Source organism: Heterocephalus glaber, unplaced genomic scaffold (assembly GCF_053883595.1).
Source record: "Heterocephalus glaber isolate CG9 unplaced genomic scaffold, H.glaber_assembly_v1.0 deba00000071, whole genome shotgun sequence".
Classification (NCBI taxonomy): Eukaryota; Metazoa; Chordata; class Mammalia; order Rodentia; family Bathyergidae; genus Heterocephalus; species Heterocephalus glaber.
The window spans coordinates 28,722,046-28,741,063 of NW_028258137.1; the positions used below are offsets into that span (position 1 = coordinate 28,722,046).

The 19,018-nt window shown below is 42.6% G+C and overlaps 1 protein-coding gene across 8 annotated transcripts in view; it reads right to left on the reverse strand.

Moving 5' to 3' along the window:
* Window positions 1-3,284: 3,284 nt before the first annotated feature.
* Nup93 (nucleoporin 93) overlaps window positions 3,285-19,018 on the reverse strand; it is a 138,161-nt gene continuing 122,427 nt past the window's right edge. For all 8 annotated transcript variants that reach the window (XM_021257019.2, XM_004843201.4, XM_087184373.1 and 5 more), the window contains 14 exons: window positions 16,521-16,653; window positions 15,106-15,263; window positions 13,982-14,147; window positions 13,611-13,704; window positions 12,797-12,988; window positions 12,004-12,130; window positions 11,828-11,900; window positions 11,509-11,553; window positions 9,488-9,604; window positions 8,673-8,791; window positions 7,532-7,649; window positions 6,915-6,998; window positions 5,455-5,583; window positions 3,285-3,561 (listed from right to left, as the gene is read on the reverse strand). In XM_021257019.2, the coding sequence (XP_021112678.1) occupies window positions 3,451-3,561; window positions 5,455-5,583; window positions 6,915-6,998; window positions 7,532-7,649; window positions 8,673-8,791; window positions 9,488-9,604; window positions 11,509-11,553; window positions 11,828-11,900; window positions 12,004-12,130; window positions 12,797-12,988; window positions 13,611-13,704; window positions 13,982-14,147; window positions 15,106-15,263; window positions 16,521-16,653 (1,666 nt within the window). In that variant the 3' untranslated portion in view covers window positions 3,285-3,450. The remainder of the gene's footprint in view (window positions 3,562-5,454; window positions 5,584-6,914; window positions 6,999-7,531; window positions 7,650-8,672; window positions 8,792-9,487; window positions 9,605-11,508; window positions 11,554-11,827; window positions 11,901-12,003; window positions 12,131-12,796; window positions 12,989-13,610; window positions 13,705-13,981; window positions 14,148-15,105; window positions 15,264-16,520; window positions 16,654-19,018) is intronic.

The window sequence follows — 19,018 nt, forward strand, 5'->3', positions numbered from 1 at the left end:
AGCTAGGCATAGGTTACATGCCTAGCAGCGTAAGGATAAGCACAGATCATTTGGAATTTCTTTTCTGAACATTCTAGTTCATAGTTTTTAGCTTTACTCCATTGTCCTTTTTAGTTAGAAACAAGTGGCAGAAAGATTCATTGTCCTCCTGCCCCCACCCTGTGAGGGATACTAATACTGTACATACTATGAAATTGTCAGAAAATGGGTTGTGGGCAGACGATTTCTGGTTCAGCGTGCTGGAATTAAGATCAGTGGGCATTCAGGACCCTGAAAACAGTTTCATTTTCCTCCAGGATTCTAGACAGTTCCTGTTTCATAAGTTGCTGGTTTTTCTGATATTCCTGAAAATGTAGGCGCAAAAGCCCTTATTGATGTAAAATGCTATTTTATGAGGGGGGGCGCTTTATAGGTAACACCTCCTTCCAAGGTGCCGGACACAGTACTCAGCCCACCTCCATGGCTGAGTGAGGCTCAATGAGTCCATAATGAGAGTTGGGGCTGGCAGCACATTGGCAGGCCTGAGGTTGGGCATAGTCTGGGGTTTTAATCTCTATCGGAGCATTCTGCTGGCTCCAGGAACTTCCTGAGTAGCATGATGGAAATTCAAAAGGGATATGACACCTTAAAAGTAGACAAATGTTCTAATGCTAATGGAGAAAAAAGGGTCAAAACTAAAGCAGTAGGGTGCTGGCACATCTGAATGCAATTGCTAAATTGAGTATTAAGGGTTTGGACCAGGAGCATTTATTCATACAATGTAGGCAAAGGTGAACATCCAGAGAGAGAATAGTTCTGTTTTGTTTTGTTTTAATCAGAAAATGCTGGACACTGTGGATTATTATCCTTTGCATGAAGTAACTTAAAACCTAGGACTTGACATGTTGCATCTGAAAAGTAACAATAGAAGCAGCCAAATCATGGTTAAGTCAGTAACTAGATTTTAAGTTCTTAGAGAGGAGGAGCTGGGTTTGCCTTCTCACCCCACTGTATATAGGCGCTTACTGAACTTTGATAAGCTGCCTAGCTCTTGAGCATAAACCAAAGGAACTGTGTTCTAAAAGAGCTTACCATTTCCACTTCAGATTTCCCTGTGAAGTTGGGCAGCATATTTAAAACAAACAAAGGGATCCATGAAATCAAATCTCCAGGCTTTTGGATAGGACGCAGATCACATCAGTACTTCCCTTTGAGTGTCTCTGTGAGTTAATTATGAGCCACTCTAAGACTGGAGCTAACCCTGTCAGTTTCCAAGAGCCCTTGATTTTCTTAGAAAGATTGGAATCTCATCCCTGGAAGACAAGAGAGACTCTCTGTGCCATTTGCTCTCAGATTCTCTGGATAATAGTGAAATCATGGGCCAACACATAGGGAAAGAATTCAGTTCTCTAAACTGGTGAGCTGAGGATGACATGAAGCTAATAATGGGTCATGATTTTTTAGCACAAGCTATATGAATGGATGCAAGGGAACCGGCTGATGTTGTGGCTTTGCAAACTTGGCTTGTTTCTCCTCAGCTCTGCACAAACCCAGCAGGCAGTGTGAGACCACAGAATCAGACAAGCATTGGGATTTGCTCCAGGAGGCCTAGCCCTTCTGGTATGAACCTAGTTATCTCACTCTTCCCACGAAAGTCTCCTCTGAGCAAGTCCTCAACTGCCAACTAGTGACCACTTTACTTTCACTCACAGCTCAATATCTGGTTGCTTTCTTCTCCCTTCTGGTTTTCTGGTTTCATGTTATAGGTCAAAAGTTCTCATTCTCTCTGTAGAAATGGTGTACAGTTCTACTGTTCTGAGCCAGTAGAATTCCACCATGCAGGGAAAGAAATCCACAATTACCTCTCACAGTATAATAAAGAAGAGGTGAGCCATTAAGCATATACTATTTAAACAATTTTGACTTTCTCTCATTTTTGACATTGCTTTATATTTCTGAGGCAGACGGTGGAACCACTGAGCTAAAGCCCTGGCCATTGCTTTATATTTCTACCTGCAAGACCCAATATTAAAAACCAAAACACTTACAAAAATCCAGAGTACTCTTCTTAAAGCACCGTAAAAACAAAAGCACATATAAGCAAGGCACAACTTGCTAAGTCAAGTCCCCTGCAGGGCTCATCTTCCCAGAGACTCCAATAAAGCTCAATTGAAGGTGGCACCCCAGCATGACAAGATGGGACCAGAGGAGGGTAGATACAGCCCTGCTGATCTTCAGGCTACATCCTTGCTGGAAAATGGAATCCAACAGCTCAGCAGCAGATGGTCCTATTATCTACAGGATTCTTTCTTTTCCAATAGGAAAAATAACACTTACTTTAATAAGTGTTAAAGGGGAGGGTGACCACACCCTATAATAAAAGGCTTTTCCCTGGGGCAAAGGCACCTTTGGAAACCCTTTAGCATCTTAGCATTCTCCTGAGAAAGATTACTCCTCAGCAGAGCAGACCACTGCCCTGTGTTACACAGTCCACGTTGGCCCAGCCAGAAGCAAACAGTTGTCCTCATTTCCCTTCCCATTTACAACAGGGCTTTGGGACTGGTGGTGGGAGAAATAGAACCAATGATGAGTGACAACTACTGCTCAGGGACTAAACACCTACAGTGCAGGTGCCACGTGATATCTGGATTCTGTATATTAGACCCTCAGAATGTGACCATGAGCTCACCTGGCCAACCATCTCCATGAGTGGGGAGTTGGGTCATCTAAGCAGAGGAACTGAGTGCCACAGAAGGGAAAAGAGATGCCCAAGCCGGATCAGTCAATTCTCAGAGCAGCCGCTGCAGGATATGAGGGAGTGAAGGTCACCCCTCTGTCCAGCTCTAGCTGGGGCACCTGCAACCTTCTTTCTCATGGCCTATGCTTTGCCTCCAGTGGGATTTCAACAGAACAACCAAATAAGCTGGGATCAAAGCAGATGATCTGAGGGATGGTCATAGATCACCTGGACTTCAAGGCACAATGGTGAAGAGGGAGGACAAAGCAGCACTTGGTATTTAACATGCAAATCAGAAATCATCCAAGGCTGAGACTGGCTTTTACATTCAAATAGAAATGTGAAAATGAACTGCAATCTGCTATATGGAATATTATATCTAAATAAGGGACTCTGAAAGACTTTGTTTCCTTGCTCATTTGGGATACATTTTTAATTATTTAAGGTCAATTTATAGACACCTATATAGCCTCTCACTCTCTGGCCATGATAGCATTTCCACCCAATACACAAATAAAAATCTAAACAAAATTCCAAAGGAAAAAAAAACAATGAAAATAAAAAAATGTTGAAAAGAAACACAAATCAAAGAAATTTATTGGTGTTGACAAAAATACATACTACAAAAAACACAACATAACACAACAGAAACAAAACCAGAAACTCCACCCCAGAGGGCCCGTGTGCCTAATATACTGACACTTGCAGTCCCAGAAGCCCCCAGAGCATGGCACTTAGTTCATGAGGACTTCCATCTGCACCAGCCTTGCATTGGTGTCCCCAGATGTCCGGTAGGGTATCATTCCAGCGAAAGTAATCAGGGCTCGTGCTTGACTTCGGAGTTGCTGAGAGAAAGGGGGAGCAACAGGAGAAAACTGGTTAACTCTTAAGTCAGGCCACAGAACCAAAAACCACATCACATTCTTGTTTGCTACCCTGTGGTCTCAAAGAAAGATCCTGGTTAGCGGACGAGTCTTACCCCTTGCAGTCTATTCCTTCAGCATTGTGCAGGGTTAGTGAAGCTTGCCCACTGGGGCTCCAGTTCCACAGGGCATCAAAGCCAAAAGCTGATAGGCTTACTAAGCAAAAGGCTGATAGGTCTGCCAGGGGAGCTGCCTTGCTGTGGAACACGTGACTAACTGCTGACAGCGCTGAGCTTCCAGGGCTGCCTCAGAGGCAGGCAGTCTTCTGAGCCTCCCTCTCCTGTTTTCACAGGGATCTGAGTTCCTGGGGCCCCATGTAGCACCTTCAACATAAGGCAAAGGCTGTGACTGTGTGGAATCCTACTTCATCCCATTTCCTCCTTTCTTTCCTTTCGTTCTTTCCCTCGTTCCATCCCTGACATAGGTGCTCTTTTCCCAAGCAATAATATTTAGCAAATTCCTGGATGGTTCCAAGAGGAAAAAAGATGGCCATAAAAATTTAAACCCAGCTGTTTCCAATTACAGAAGAAAAGACTGCTTTCATTCTGTTTTCAAGTGAGAAATTACTGAATAGAGTAAAGAAACTTATGAGAACAGCTTTAGATGATTCCTGTAAGGACATTTGGGATCTGAGGCTTCAGGTTGTCCCATAGATGTTCATACCAGTAAGGACGGAAACTATATCTGGGTTAGACAGAAAAGTCTGTAAACACCTGTAACAAAACCTATAAGCACTCCTCAAGATGAAAATTTCTACCATCTTTCACTAACAGAAGTCACAATGGAGACAGCCCACAGACAGCCCAGGAGGCAGAAGGCAGGACTGTCAGGAGTTCTAACTACCAAAATCAGGTCTGGCTGTTGGACATTGTCCTGAGAGTCTTGTAAAAAATTAAGTGGAAAAGTTAAGGGAAAGATAATTTTTAAAAACACCATGGACTGCCCTGCTTCATGGTTTAAATGGGTCAAACAAACACCTTTGCTCTTTGGTCAAATGAACTGGACAACAGATGCTGTAAGTCCCACAGTTCTATCCACCTGGACTCTGCTTGACCCATGTACTGCTGGAGGCCCCATGGGCAGCAGAAAAGGCACAGGCTCAGGTGTCAGACAGATCTGGCTTCCAGACATTGCCCCTGAACCTACCTACACCTAAGGGCCCTCAAGGGAGCAAGTTAGTAACCACTTCCAGGCCTTAGTTTCCTTAGCAGAAAGATGGCTATAAAATGCTGACCTAGCTCCTCTTGTGGGTCATTGTGAGACTCAGAAGAGAGGAGAAACAAGGGTTTGCATCAAATTAATGTGTTGACGAAAAAATAAAATATAGTTTTTATGAAAGTGTTCACTGGTGGGATGAGGCTCACAAAATAATCTCATACAGCAAGTCCTCGACTTACGAACATTCACGTTGTGAATTTTCACGGGTGTACTGTATACAACTTACTTTGTCAGACTTAGGTATGAATCTTACGAATGTTCTACCAGAAGGAACTCATTTGTAAGTCAGGGACATCCTGTATTTTAAAATGAGCAAAAATTCTTGTGGATTCAATGCCAAATTAACATTGTTTGATTTTTCTCTAAAAGCTAGTATTTGTAGACTTAGCACATTCTTTTTTAAAACAAAGCTTGAGAAGAACAGCAATCCTATTAATGTCTGATATCCTCAAGGAGCTCTTGACATAAGATATACCCAGATGCCAGGTCATCAGGGAAAAGAACAGTTTAGGGTCACGTGGTCTCTTAAGAGTTTAACAGATTCCAAATCAGAAAGGTGGTTCTCAGCAATGTTTCTTGCAAACGCTGAGATCTTACAGAGTCGCGGTCCTCCATGACTCGCTGGGGCCTGGATGCTGAGGATGGACTTGTCCCCTTGAGCCTCTTGAACTGTGTGAACAAGATGTTCATGGTGGCGAGAAGAACTTGTGAGAGGTTGTGCCTGATCTACACAGAAAGAAACACATGGAGTAAGGAAAAAGAAGCAAACCCTTGGGGTCAGCAACATGGAGGGAGGTGGCCACTCTAACTGGCCACACTACATCCACAGCTGCCAGTGGAGAGCTGCAATTGCCAGAATCAAACTGATGGCACTGTAATGTCAAGTGTGATAGCAACCCCCGGGCAATGCTACTCAGAAGGCCAGGTGGTCATTCTTTCTGTTCCTCTTGGTAGAGGAAACAAGCCAAAAGCATACTGACATCTGGCAAGCATGTAGGCTTAGACTGGCCAGCAGAGTGATTAACCAAAAAGCACCTGGACTTGAGTATCAGGAGGTAAGGATGCACACACTAGTTCTCCACAGTTCCAACCACACCCCACTGTCTCAGACCTCTCTGGCTGTCTCCACTGGACCTGAGCCCTTGGAAGTTTATACAGAGGCAAACCCTGGTGTACTACTTTAGCCATAATGCAATTAATAATATATCCAGGAGAAGTCAAGAAACAGCAAAGGAACAAGCAGCTAAGGGTAGACTCCACAGCAGGGGAGAAGGTGAGGTTGGCAAGGGGTAAGCTGCTGATTCAGGGAACCCCTCCTCATGCACAGAAACTGGCCATTTAACTTTCTCTACAATAAAAACATGTTTTCATAAAGGGCATTTGCTTAAAAAGGAACATTAAGCACCATAAAATTAAACTTAAATGCCACCAGTGACATCCCAGAACCAGCAGTATTTGTGTTTGAAAGAAAGTCTTTCTGGGTGACTAGGGGAGGTTCAGGCTGCAGCTCCCATTAGGCAAAGCAGATTGCTGGGGGGGTGGGCCTGGGCATGAAGAGGTTTCTAAACCTCTCCTAGCAATTTTAGTGGAGAGCCCAGCTGAGCGTCCCTGGATTACATGGTGGCAATGAGCTTAAAATCCTGTAGACAATGGCTCTGGGGCACATGGTTGACTATTTAATCCAGCAGCATTGCACTTACTTCTTTGGACAAAATAATTCAGGGAGAGGGAAGGAGGTCTGTGAATCATGATGTATGTTTCTTGTACTCAATGGAAATACAGAAGATCAGTATTAAACATTAAAATACCTTCTAGTACAAGTGGACAATAGAGTAAACTAGATCTCACAGGAACAGTTAGAAACCTGTTTCTCCCAAGAACATGTGTATATTCACAACAAAACCCAGCATATCTGAAATTGGACTTGTTCTGGAAAACTCAGCCTGTGTGATTACCGTTAACTAGAACTCTTACAGTTATTAGCCACATTAAAAGAAAAAGCTTTCAGTGGAAGTAGAGAAAACAGAATTCTGTAACTTAGGAAGAAAATAACTTACTTCATCACTGAAATTTCTGAAGGCAGCCACTCTCTCTTCCACACTTTCCTGACTCAGGGGCACCAGCTTCAAGCGCTCAATTATCTGTTTAAAACAAACCACCACCAGCCTTATATTACATAGCCATCATTGTCATTTCATCTCCCTAAACATAACTGTCAGCATGTAACCTGTTCAGAAAGGGCTCCTTCACAGAAAATGCTATTCCCCTTGTATACACAAAGGCTTTGATTCTGACTTGCTAAGCTGATTTGTATCCCTGTTTTCTCACACAATTTTAAAATTCAGAGGCTTCAAATTACTGAGAAACCTTTGTTTTCAGATTAAAGGGGAAAGGAATCAAAAAAAGAAAAAAAAGCAACATGGAAATCCCCTTTAGATTCCCAGGATCATAGCTGTCCTCCTTCATATAAGATGCATATTAATGACATTTCTTTTGGTTGTTTTTTTGTTTTTGTTTTTGGTACTGGCAATTGAGGGACCTTGAGCTTGGGTGGAACTCCTGAGCTAAACCCCCGGGCCCGAATTTCTTTTGTTTTACATGAATTCCATGAGGCATTTTGAATTTTCAAGGCCATACATTAACCTGCACTTCAAACATCCCTTGTGAAACTTACATCAAAGGCTCTGTCAATATGACCATTGTGATACTCGTCAAAAAAGGTGATCAAGTCCAACAGAAGATAGAATGTAGAGTCCAGAAATTTATTTGCACTTACACCCTGAGCCCTGTACCTGAAGGACAAAAAGAGGGTGTTGGAGGGAAGCAAGGATGTATTATGAATTTCAGATTATAATCCACAACTGTGGGATAGCATTTTCAATAACTCTGGGTAAGGGGAATTAGAGTGAAAAACTGTTGATTTTGAAATGGTTATGCATTGATGGTAAATTTGCTATCAATCCACCTACAAATATTTTGCATGCAAAAAAAAAAGAGGCTCAGTCTCCAAATCTTTAGAAAGGGCAAGAGGTGCTGAAAGGCAAAAAGCCCAGCAGCCAACACTAGGGATCATTTGCTAAGTGGAGATACATCACTAGCCAAAGAATGTTCTTTTGTGTTAGCCCAGGAAAGCATCTTGAACCTAGTTTTGTTTTTGGTAGTACTAGGGACTAACCCAAGGCCTCTAAACTGAGCTGTATCCTTAGCACTTTTTAAAAATTTTGAGCTGGGGTCCTGCTTAGTCACTAAGTTGCCCAGGCTGAGCTAGAACTTGCAATCCTCTGCCTCAGCCTCCCACAGTTGCTGTGATTACAGGCACATGCCACAATGCCCAGCTCAAATCCATTTTTTTTTGTGGGTCACTTTATTAGAAGTGTCTATAGAAGGCATAAAAAGGAGCATCCTTTGCTTCAGCCTGGGAGTTAAGGCAGCCATAACACAGTAAACTCAATGGGGGGTGGGGGGGTGGGTAGATTCTATAACACTGTCCACAAGAACACCCCTTCTATCCACCAGTAGTTGGGTTCCTAAGTGCCTGTGAGATAGCTAGTGAAGACAAATATAACTCTGTATATATAAGGATAATGTCTAGAATTAAGTGTAAGTCCAGGTTTAAATGTAAACTCTTCAAAGTCTGATGGTACCAAGTGCAGGTTATGACGTGTGAACCGGGGAACTCCTATGCATGGCTAGAGGCAAGGTGAGTTAGCAGAGCCACTTTGAAAGCTATGTGCTGCTACCAAACATGCATGGCATGGGTACAAGTGGCCTAGCACTGGCACCCTGAGAGCCCCATAGAGACAACTGGGCCTTACCGTTCAGCAATGGAGAGGGCCATGTTCTTAAGCCTCTCTTTATTGGATTGCGGGGCACTGATCTGGGGAACAACAGGGCTCAGCAATTTGTTCATCAGCTCCAGCACTTTGTCAGCATTCTGTTCAAGTTTTTAAAATTCAGGAAATAATCAATAAAAGGAAAAACTAAATCACAAAAACAAAAGAGGGAACTTTCTCGGGTGATAGATGGAGATATTCTGTATCCCATGGAAGATTCACTGAGGAAGACATGGTCTGCACACTGTTCTATACCCTAATTATAGCTCAATCTACACATTTTTTTAAATTAAAAAAACATGAATTATAACCCTTTTTGTGCCTATTCTTCTCTGATTAAAGGAAAGAATGTGATCTTTTTTAGGTCTAAATCAATGCAGTCATCGTATGTTCTTATGTAGAAATATTTATTCCAGTTCTCTCAAAAGGCCCCAGCTGTGACATACACTATTCATCAGCATACTGTTGGCTGCCTGAAGGTAAGCATTTTCACCACAGCTTTACCATCAAAATGGGACAGATGCTTATTCTGTTGCCAAGTGAGATGACACTTCAATGCCTGCAGGATATCCTTTCAATATGTTGCTCTTGTTTGGCCAGACATATCTTATGGGCATAAATAATTCTGTAAAATGGGAATTTCACCCTGACTGGACTGTTAATTGCTTAAGCACTAGGAGAAAATGCTTCAGCAGGGACAGCACTATAGTAACAGTGATGCTGAAATGTTTGTGCATTTAATGACAAAAGGCCAACAGAGCTATTCAGTGCAAAAGGAAGAAAGGGGCACATTTTACCTTGGCAAGATCGTAAAGCTTCACTGCTTCTTCAAACAGTCCTTTATTTTCTGCCACGGAAGCAACTTTATTGATAATAGGCTTTGTGTCACTAGTGAACTTATCTATGACTCCAGGCTGACAAGACAAATTATGGAGGAGGAAGAAGAGAGACAGAATGCACAAAGCTATTACTTTCAATACACAGAAGAAGCATCTAGGATCCAAAAAGTACTTTAATTGAAAATGCTTGCCCTAAGTAATACATGTATTTCATCAGCTAGACTCTGGCCTTCCTATGGATATAAGGTCTTATTAAAACTATGGGAGGAAAAAAAGCCATGGAAGGGATCAATGGAACAATACATGAAGAGGCAGTGGAAACATAGAGGAGTTAGCAATAAGACAATTGTGCTTTTCTGATTTTCCAAAATGACCCAGAGAATAGGTGAAATTATCAGTGATTTAAAATTTTCTGATAAGTAGGAAGTAGGAAGAAAAATCAAGGAGCTTGGGGAAAATCTCTGAAAGATTGTAGATTTGGTTTCTAAGACAGATGACAAAAGAAACATAGTGCTGAAAAAAATACATGGCAAGTCGTATCAGGATATTAAAAAAATCACCATCACCACTCAATAAAATAACTGAATGTTCAAGAGAGTATGAGAAGATGCCTCAGGCACTGGGAGAATAAAGATGGACTGTGTGACACCTCTGACCGGCCATCCCGATTCTCCACTAGCACTGGACTCGTAGAGGGGATCAAGTCCAGATGACCTGCCCCTGCTGCTCTAGAGGTGGCACAGGATACCAGGGAAGAGCATGGGCTCTAAGGTCAGAAGGCCTGGGTTCAAATTCCAGCTGGGTGTCTTGAGGAAAATAACTAACCTCTTTTATTTCTATTTCCTCACTTGGAAAACACAGATGGTAACAGTTCCCACCTAGGTCACTGTGGCAATTAAGTAAGAAACTACATGGAGGGGCCAGGATTCAGCTCAGTGGTTCTACCATCTGCCTTGCAAGCACAAGGATCCGAGTTCGATCTCTGGTACCAAAGGAAAAAAAAAACCCAGAGGCCACATGGAAAGCACTCACACAGTGCCTGGAAACTATCATTGCCCAATTAGCATGGGCTGTTATCATCAGCATTATCAGGCCTCTCTTCTGAGCTGGGCAGCGTGAGCTCATTTTCACAAATGACGAAAGTAAGTCTCTGAGGGACAAAGGGCTTTCCCTAGGCTGCAGGAGTAGTCAGGATAAGGTGTGATCTTTGACCTCAGAGACCCTGCCTCTTCTACTAGGACACTACAGGGGCTCAATGAGTCTCGGAGAAATGCTAGGGCTCCCTGGACTAGCTGCATTTCTATGGTTGATGTAGAGTTTTAAGCCCTCAGAAATTGCCTTTTGAGGGAGGTCAAGTGTACTTTTAACTTTTCCATCAGAGGAGAGTAAGTACATTAATCAGTTTCTTTTTCTTAATATTTTCTGAGCCAAGAACAGCAGAAATATAACCTTATTAACTCAAAAAAGAGAAGGCAAACAGATGAGTATTTGAACACACAAAAAAAGCTATATAATCACAGATTTACAAATTTTAAAGAAAGATATAAATGTGCACAAAATCAAGGTCATCATCTGGGCCTATGATTTCCACTCTTTTTTTTTTTTTTGTACTGTGGACCGAACCCAGGACCTCTGTGCTAAGCTACATCTCCAGCCTGTATTAGCTGACTGTGATCCTGGGGATCAAATCCATGGCCTTTAAACTGAGCTCCAGCCCTTTTAATTTTTTGAGATGGGATTACACTAAGTTGCTAAATTGCCCAGGCTGGCTTGAACTTGCAATCTTTCTGTGTCAGCCTCCCAGAGTGCTGGAATTATATAGATGTCTGGCACCACACCTAGTCCATTTTATTTTCTAAACTAAGCAGTTTCATTCAGATTTGCATCAGTAATACTTTGAATCCTAAAATAGTATTCTTCTGACATTTATAAGCCCCCAACTGCAAACCAACATGTCTTTAGGGATACATTTGACCCACCTTTCTACTTCCATCATTCTGTAGTTTCCCAAGAATCATATCAAACTGTAAAAGAAAAAATTTACTCAATTTACTGGACAATACATAATATACAATTCTTTGGAGACAAAAGGGGGAAGAAAATGGGTGAATGGAAATCTTACACAGACTAGAAAACAGTGAGACTGAAATAGTTATGTTAACTGTTAGGAACCAAAGGAAATTCCAAGCTCAGCCCCAGGCCCCAACCACCATCACTCAGGGGAATGTGCAGTGTCACCTCTCCTGAGAGGACATATTCGGAGAACTGTGGGCAGGGGAGACAAGGACACTGACGTACCTCTCGACTTTCTATCACAAGCTCACTCACACAGCGTAAAAACATGTTTTCTCCTTGACTATCTTTCTCATCCCTGTAAAGAGACAAGAGCAATTTGGTTTCTGGTATGGACAGGGGGTCTCTGATAGTCATTCTCAGAGATCAAAACTCGTTGAAGGGTTAGAAGCAAATTTTACCTGAGGAAGTAGAAGTACTGGAGGGCATCCCTTGGATCTGTGGACTCAAATTTCCGGGTATACAGCATGAGCAGTCGCACAAAGTTCAGCCGCCGCATGCAGGGAGGGTCACCAGGCTCATGGCTGACTGTACAGTGGGGACAGAATGAATCACAACCATACTGCTCCTCTGCCCCACACACCCCAGGAACTATGGAAACTAAATCCTCAGGCCTAGGAGCATCTACCCCTGCAGCCCAGCTCACGTTTCCCAATGTAAACTTTGCCCAATCTCCCTTACCAGCCTGTCTCAATTCTTCTCCATGGACAAGAGTGCAGAGCATGGAATTGTGTAGTAAATGACTAGCATGCTGGTCTTCGAATGAAGAAATAATACAGCTGACTATCAAGATTCAGGCTCTGGGCTGACTGTACTGCTCTCCTAATGAACCTGTAGCTATTCACTTAAATTTACTTGACTCTGCCACATGGTGGTCCATAAATAGCTGGCTGGGGTTTCCAAGATCATGAAACCCAGACCCTAGTGGAAACCAGACTCATGGCTCTAAGGGCCTGCTTTGTCTGTACCATTCTCCAGGCAACCAAACTGGCCACAAAGATGCCACTTTGTGCAGCGCTTTCTATATTTCACATTGCAGGGAAATCTAACATGGGGAAAAAAAGCAAGGACCCCTGACCTAATTATCCATACACCCTAAAATGATTGCCCAAATCCTGAGTGGCTATGATTCTACTGCTGATGGGAATGATGTATTGTGGTGACACCACTGACAATCCAGTAGTGAGTACTTACGAAGCTGAGCATTCTGCCCTGATGATTTTAAAAGCAGCTTTAGCTCAAACAGCACCAGGGCCACGTGGACAGCATGGGGGCGCATCCGTTCCAGGCGGAAGAGAAAAGCGATGGCGGCTTCAAACTGTGCTGTCAGGAACAGCACTTGGAAGTAGAGGAAGGGCTGCTGGTGCACCCTAAAGTGGGACTCACCTAGTGGGTAGGGGAAGATAAACCTGCTCAGAAGTGTGACCTGGCTCTTCTACCTGCTTTAGACCTCACAAGAGGACTGGAAGTAGGGGCTGTGCCATAAAACTCAACTGTGTGCCTCAGGTAGGCAGAAACAGAACAACCACAAAGGGACTGTTTATCTCTTGTACCCTGATAAGAGTAACTCAAAACAGACAGAAATAAAGATTTCAAAGAACCTTCAGTTGACTCATATTCACAGAAATCTGAATTCAACAATCAATAGTTGGAATCATCTATTCTTCCCAGAATTTTTAAACAATGAGGGAGAAATAAAAGGACAAAAGATCTTTCTTTTCCTTTGTGCTGTGATATGGTCACTGGCAAGATCTGGGAATGAAGAGTGATGTCTTCTTTATGTGCTTCCCTGAGGAAATGTCTACCACAGCAGTTGAAAGAATTAGAAAAAACAGTTTACTGTTGATGACCATGTGGGACATACACATTTCTAAGGCCACAAGGCTTCTACTTGCATTTGAAATGGTACAAATTCAAGAGTTCAGAGACAAGGATCTTCCCCAAGGAAAACAAAGTAGTTGCCTTACGTGGACAAGAAGAGAGAAGGTGGCTGTGTCCAGGATCTTACCATAGTCTTCCAACAACTGTTTCTGGAACTGAGAGAGACTGAGCCTATCTTGTGGGGAGCTGGTGCCGTCATCATCAAAACACACTTGGTTCAACTAAACCCCCAAAAGAAACACATGCATTGGTACAAACTATATTGAGTCACATGCACAGTTATAGCAGCTTAGCAGCCATGCTCAATGCTGGGGGCTGGAGGCTGTGTTACAGACTATGGCTATTAGCTGGGAAATTTTAAAGTAGGGCCAGGAGACAGGAAACCCACTGGTCCTGATCACTTTACTGGCATCAGACATTAAGCAGGGAAGATCTGTGTGGAGAACATGAGCAGAGAGGAGGGGTGACAACCCACCCAGGCCAGGGAAGCAGTGCTACCTTCAGCCACAAGTAGTCCTCAGTTTTGTCTGCCACTTCGCTCTGGTTGTCAGTGACGTCGCATCTGCCAATGATACAGTATACAGCCCGCTTGTAGGGGTCTGTGTTGTTCCTGAGGGCTCTGCGGTAATGCAGCCGGAGCTTGTTTTCTGTAGCTGGGGACAATCTAAAGACATAAGGGAACCAACAGCACACACTCAGCAAAGGCCCTCAGGAGCAAGACAAAGTACCACTTACAGAGTTCGGAGGCTTTCCTTCATCCTGGCTAAGGACACTGTCTCTGCCACACCCCTTGAGCATCATCCCTTCACCTGACTTGTAACTACCAGCACCTGCATCTCTACCTGTCTGCTTTCTCTAGTGGCTGAGGCCTTCAGGGGCAGGTCAAAAATGCTGGGATCAGTGCTTCACCTCACCCTCCAGCAGCCTTCATGCAATGAAGGACAGCAGTAGTCCTCCCTAACTCTCTCAGCCCCCGCTGGCCTCACACTCACTCAAATCCTTGCCCCAGGGTCTCCAGCAGGAGAAACTCCAAGACATTATCCCTACTTTAAACCCTAAATACAATACAGGCAGGGGCTTGTAATTTGAGATAACCTCCTGACATGCCATTAACACTGCCAAGAAAAGTATCCCTCATTTTTCCAGGTACAATTAAAGAAATCCCTATTACTTCTTATACATAAATATATATAAACTGGGTTTGACTATGAACTTGTGTCCGACTGCAGTATTAAAACCCAGAGAAAAACTAAGGTGTTTTTTTTGCAGCTCCTTAATGCAAGAGAACTTTTAAAAAAGTTCCATTTTATAAAGCATCCTTGACGGCCCTTAGATTTACAGAATAAGTCAAATCGTACTTCCAAGCACACAGTCCCTTGTTATTGGAACACAGAATTTTCTCAACACAGAGGTAGGCATGTTTAGAGAGCCATGTCAGAATAAAGATCTTCTTTGATGTTTTCAATCATATTCCTAAGAGTTCTGCCCACTTCCCAAGCTCCTTTTTACCCCGAGTGGAAACTTATCATTTTCTCTTCCCTGCACTTGCTTAAAATGTCAGTGGAGATCACCCTCTTCGTTCCATGTGGCTTCTTGCGGATGTACCATCTCAGTCACTGTACCTTCTGTCCTTGCTGTTCATGTACTCCTGGAACCAGGTCTTAAACTCTCCCAGCTGGTGCTGGGCCCGATTAACCACCTGTGAGGCAGCAAGCAAGTCTCCACAGCGCATGCAGTAATAAATTAGTGCCCAGACAGGGTGGCCCTCCACCTCTCCGTCCTAAAGGAAAAAAGAGACATGCCTGAAGTAAACAAAACTAACTGCTTTCTGATGTGCTGACACCCAGCTAAGTCCCTCTCCTGGTATCAAGTCACTGAGGTTTTCACAACACCATTAACAGCTTCCCCACTCTCTATTTTACAAACAAAGAAGCACAGGGTGGTTAAGTAATTTGTCCAAGGCAAGCTAGTAGCAATGTGGCCCTGGAGCTGTTTCTCTAAAGTGCATGTACCCAATTTGATCTAAAGCTAGCCCTGTGCTTTCTCCACGGATCCCAGCTGGCAGTAATCAGATGACATTGTTCTGTGAGTATAATATAAACTCCGAGAACCCCCACAAAGCAAGGGCTAAAGATGTAGCTGACCACCTACATAGTATGGTGGTGCACACCTGTAATCCCAGCATTCTGGGAGGCAGAGGCAGAAGGATTACAAATTCAAGCCCAGCCCGGGCAACTTAATGACTAAGCAAGAACGTGTATCAAAATTTTAAAAAGGCCTAGGGTTAGGGTTAGTGTCAAGGCCGTAGGTTTTATCCACAGTACCAAAAACAGAATGAAACAAAATGAAATGAAACGAAACAGACCTAACTGACCAAAAAGAGAGTATCATTATCTACTAACTTTATTAAATCTTAACTACTAATGAACAGACAATCATTCCTTATTCATTCAAATGCTGAGTCTCTTGGTGTCAGGCACTGCTAGGCACAAGGGATATGAGGCAGCTCTGTCCCCACCCTTCCAGTACTGCAGCTGATTACCCTAAATCTGTTTTTGGTACCTGTCTGGGCAGCAGGCCTCTGCTCATCCTTCTTGTTCTGTTTTTCCCTAAGATCGCTAGAAAAGTAGATCTTAGACTTCCTTTTTAAGTCCCTCCTCCCTTTCCCCAGTCAGACTCTTTCTAAACCCCACACTGAACCATGTCACTTGTCCACTTAAACCCTCTGAGCTGTTAAGTCCTAAGTGCTCAGCCTGGCACTTAAGGCTTTTGACAGCTGGCCCTAAGCCTGGCAAGCCCTACCACACATGCAACACTCCCCATACTCTTTCTTTGCTCAACTTTCAAAACACAGCCCAAGCCTGTGCCATCTTCCCTCCCCCTATGCCCAGGACTCTTGCACAACTGGCCTCTGAAGAGCCTTCCAACTTCCATCCTCACCTCCCTGGTCCCCTTTCACACATAACCTCATTTCAACTGAAAATATCTAAGAGCAACTGCTCTTGCAGAGTAACTGATCATATGAAGATGTCAGTACCTGAAGTCCAGGTAAGGGAGCCGGAAGTTTAATGTTCAGGAAACTTCGAACCAACTGGTAAGTTCCGGGTACACCACCCAGCTGGGCCTGATGTAAATTTCCAAACACAGTCACAAGAGTGTAATTCTTGTAGCTGGAAAATATTAAAAGGAAAAAACAAGGAGGTTGAAAACACATATTACACACAACTATGTCCACATCCATCACATTAGGCTGTGAATTCTCAAAGGCAGGGCCTGGCTTTCCAAGCTAACGCAGAGGAGGAAACAGTATATGCTTGTTGAAGCAAACTACATTATCAATCATTGTAAAGATTTCTCATCACTGCACATACTCAAAGAAAGCCCTGGAGGAAGACAATTTTGTACATCAAATGTTTTAAGGGCTGATTTGTAGAATAATTGCTCAAGCTCACAGCCCAATGCTCTAGTGGGTTCTTTTTACATTTTTTATTTTGAAAAATTTCAAACCTCATAAAATATGAATAGTTCAATTAATTCCCATATGCCCTTTACCTAGATTTATCAACTGTTAACATTTGGATACACATTTTCACTCTATCCACATCCATACACATAATTACAAACATGCTTTAAATTTTTTTTTTCCTGAACCATTTGAAAATATATTAGAGAAACCAAGGGCTACCTTACCTATAAATACTTCATTACTTAGCTCTGAAAGCAATGACATTTTCCTACTTAATACCATTATGACACCAAGAAATTTAACATTAACTATTATTATCTAAAATATTATCTACTATTATGGCTTGGATCAAAAGTGTCCCCCAAAAGGCTGATGTTCAGAGGTGGGACTTTTGGAAGGTGATTGGATTATGGGGGCTTACAGAGGGCTTGCTGTTAGGAGGTGGGGGTCTGGCCTGGGTTTAAATCCCTCCACAGTTCCTCTCTTCACTCCCTCTGCTTCTTATCTACCATGCCAGGAACAGCTTCACTTTTGCCATTACCCTGTGTCACCCAGTCCTGCTTGCAGCCAGCAGACTGAAACTTCTAGAAACTGTGAGCCAAAATAAACCTTCCCTCCTTTAAGTTTCAGTTTTCAGGTACTGTGTCCCAGTGACAAAGAAAGTAAGACAGGTGCTGACCTCTTGCCAGTGGGGCCTGACTAGAGGTGGCAGGTTGCTGGGGTAGAGCCTTTGGAAGGTATTATTTGTCTTCTGGCTCTCTTCCAACTATCTCTGCTCTTCAGCTGCCACAAGCTAAGCAGCCTTCTTCAGCCATGCCATTTCTGCCTTGAAGCCAGAGGACCATGCATGAACTGAAACCTCTGAAACCATGAGTCAAAATAAAACTTTTCTTTTTTAAACATTACTGGGGATTGAACAGAGAGCCTTCACATTGAGCAACAGCTTCAGCCCTTTTTTCAGTTTTTATTTTGAGATAAGTTTTCACTAAATCCCTAAATTGCACAGCCTGAGCTCAAACTTGTAATCCTCCTGCCTCAGCCCAAAATAAAACTTTCAAGTTGTATTTGTCAGGTTTTTTGTTCCAGGGATGAAAAGCTGACCTACATTTAAGTTTCTTAGTAATGTCCTTTATTGTTTCTTTATTGTTTCTTTTAAATACAGGATTTTAAAAATTTCTTTTAAATACAAGCCTTCTTTTTTGGATCCAATCCAGGAAATATTGGCAACTAATTGTCTTGTCACTTTTAGTTCTCTTAAGGATAGTTCTACCACCTTTTTGTCTTTCATGACATTGGCTTTTTCTAAAGAACTCAGTCTGGCTGTCTGGTAGAATGGCCCACAAAGTGGATCATTTCCTCATGATTCAACTCAGGTTCCACTTTTTACACTCAATAATCCTACACAGTTCTCACTGAGTAACACTTCCTACTGGGTCTCACAAGGAGGCCATATTAGTGATAATCACTGGATCTGACTACTTGGTTACCAAGTGTTGCCCACCAGATCTTTCCATCACAATTTAATATTATTCCCTTTTATAATTAGGTCTTGTGACTATTCTGTTCGCCAATAATCTTTGACCTAATAGCTTTAGTTCCTATTGCTAGTCCTTGCTGAACCAATTATTGGTTATTATTGAACTAGTGATTTCCATTATTCTTTTTCATTTATTTGCTTGAATGTATCCTTAAATACTCTGCAGTATTTTTAAGTGCTTCTATAAAAAGACTAAATATTCCAAGTTACTGATATTCAAACATGTGGATAATATAATAAAGAATTTTCTACATATATTCTTGTCCAAAACAAAGTAAATTACTTCCAAAAGTCAGGCACTTGCTCCATAAGCAGAAAGAAGCTCTACACAAGATTAAGTACAATGAGGAGGGAAAATGAAAAAGACTTAATGGAATTTGATGTAGTTATGAAAAATGATACTGACAAAGAATTTAAAATCAAACTATATAAAACCATATATAGGGCTGGGGATTTAGCTCAGTGGTTTCGTCATCTGCTGCGTAAGTGCAAGGACCCGAGTTCAATCCCCAGTACCAAAAAACAAAAACAA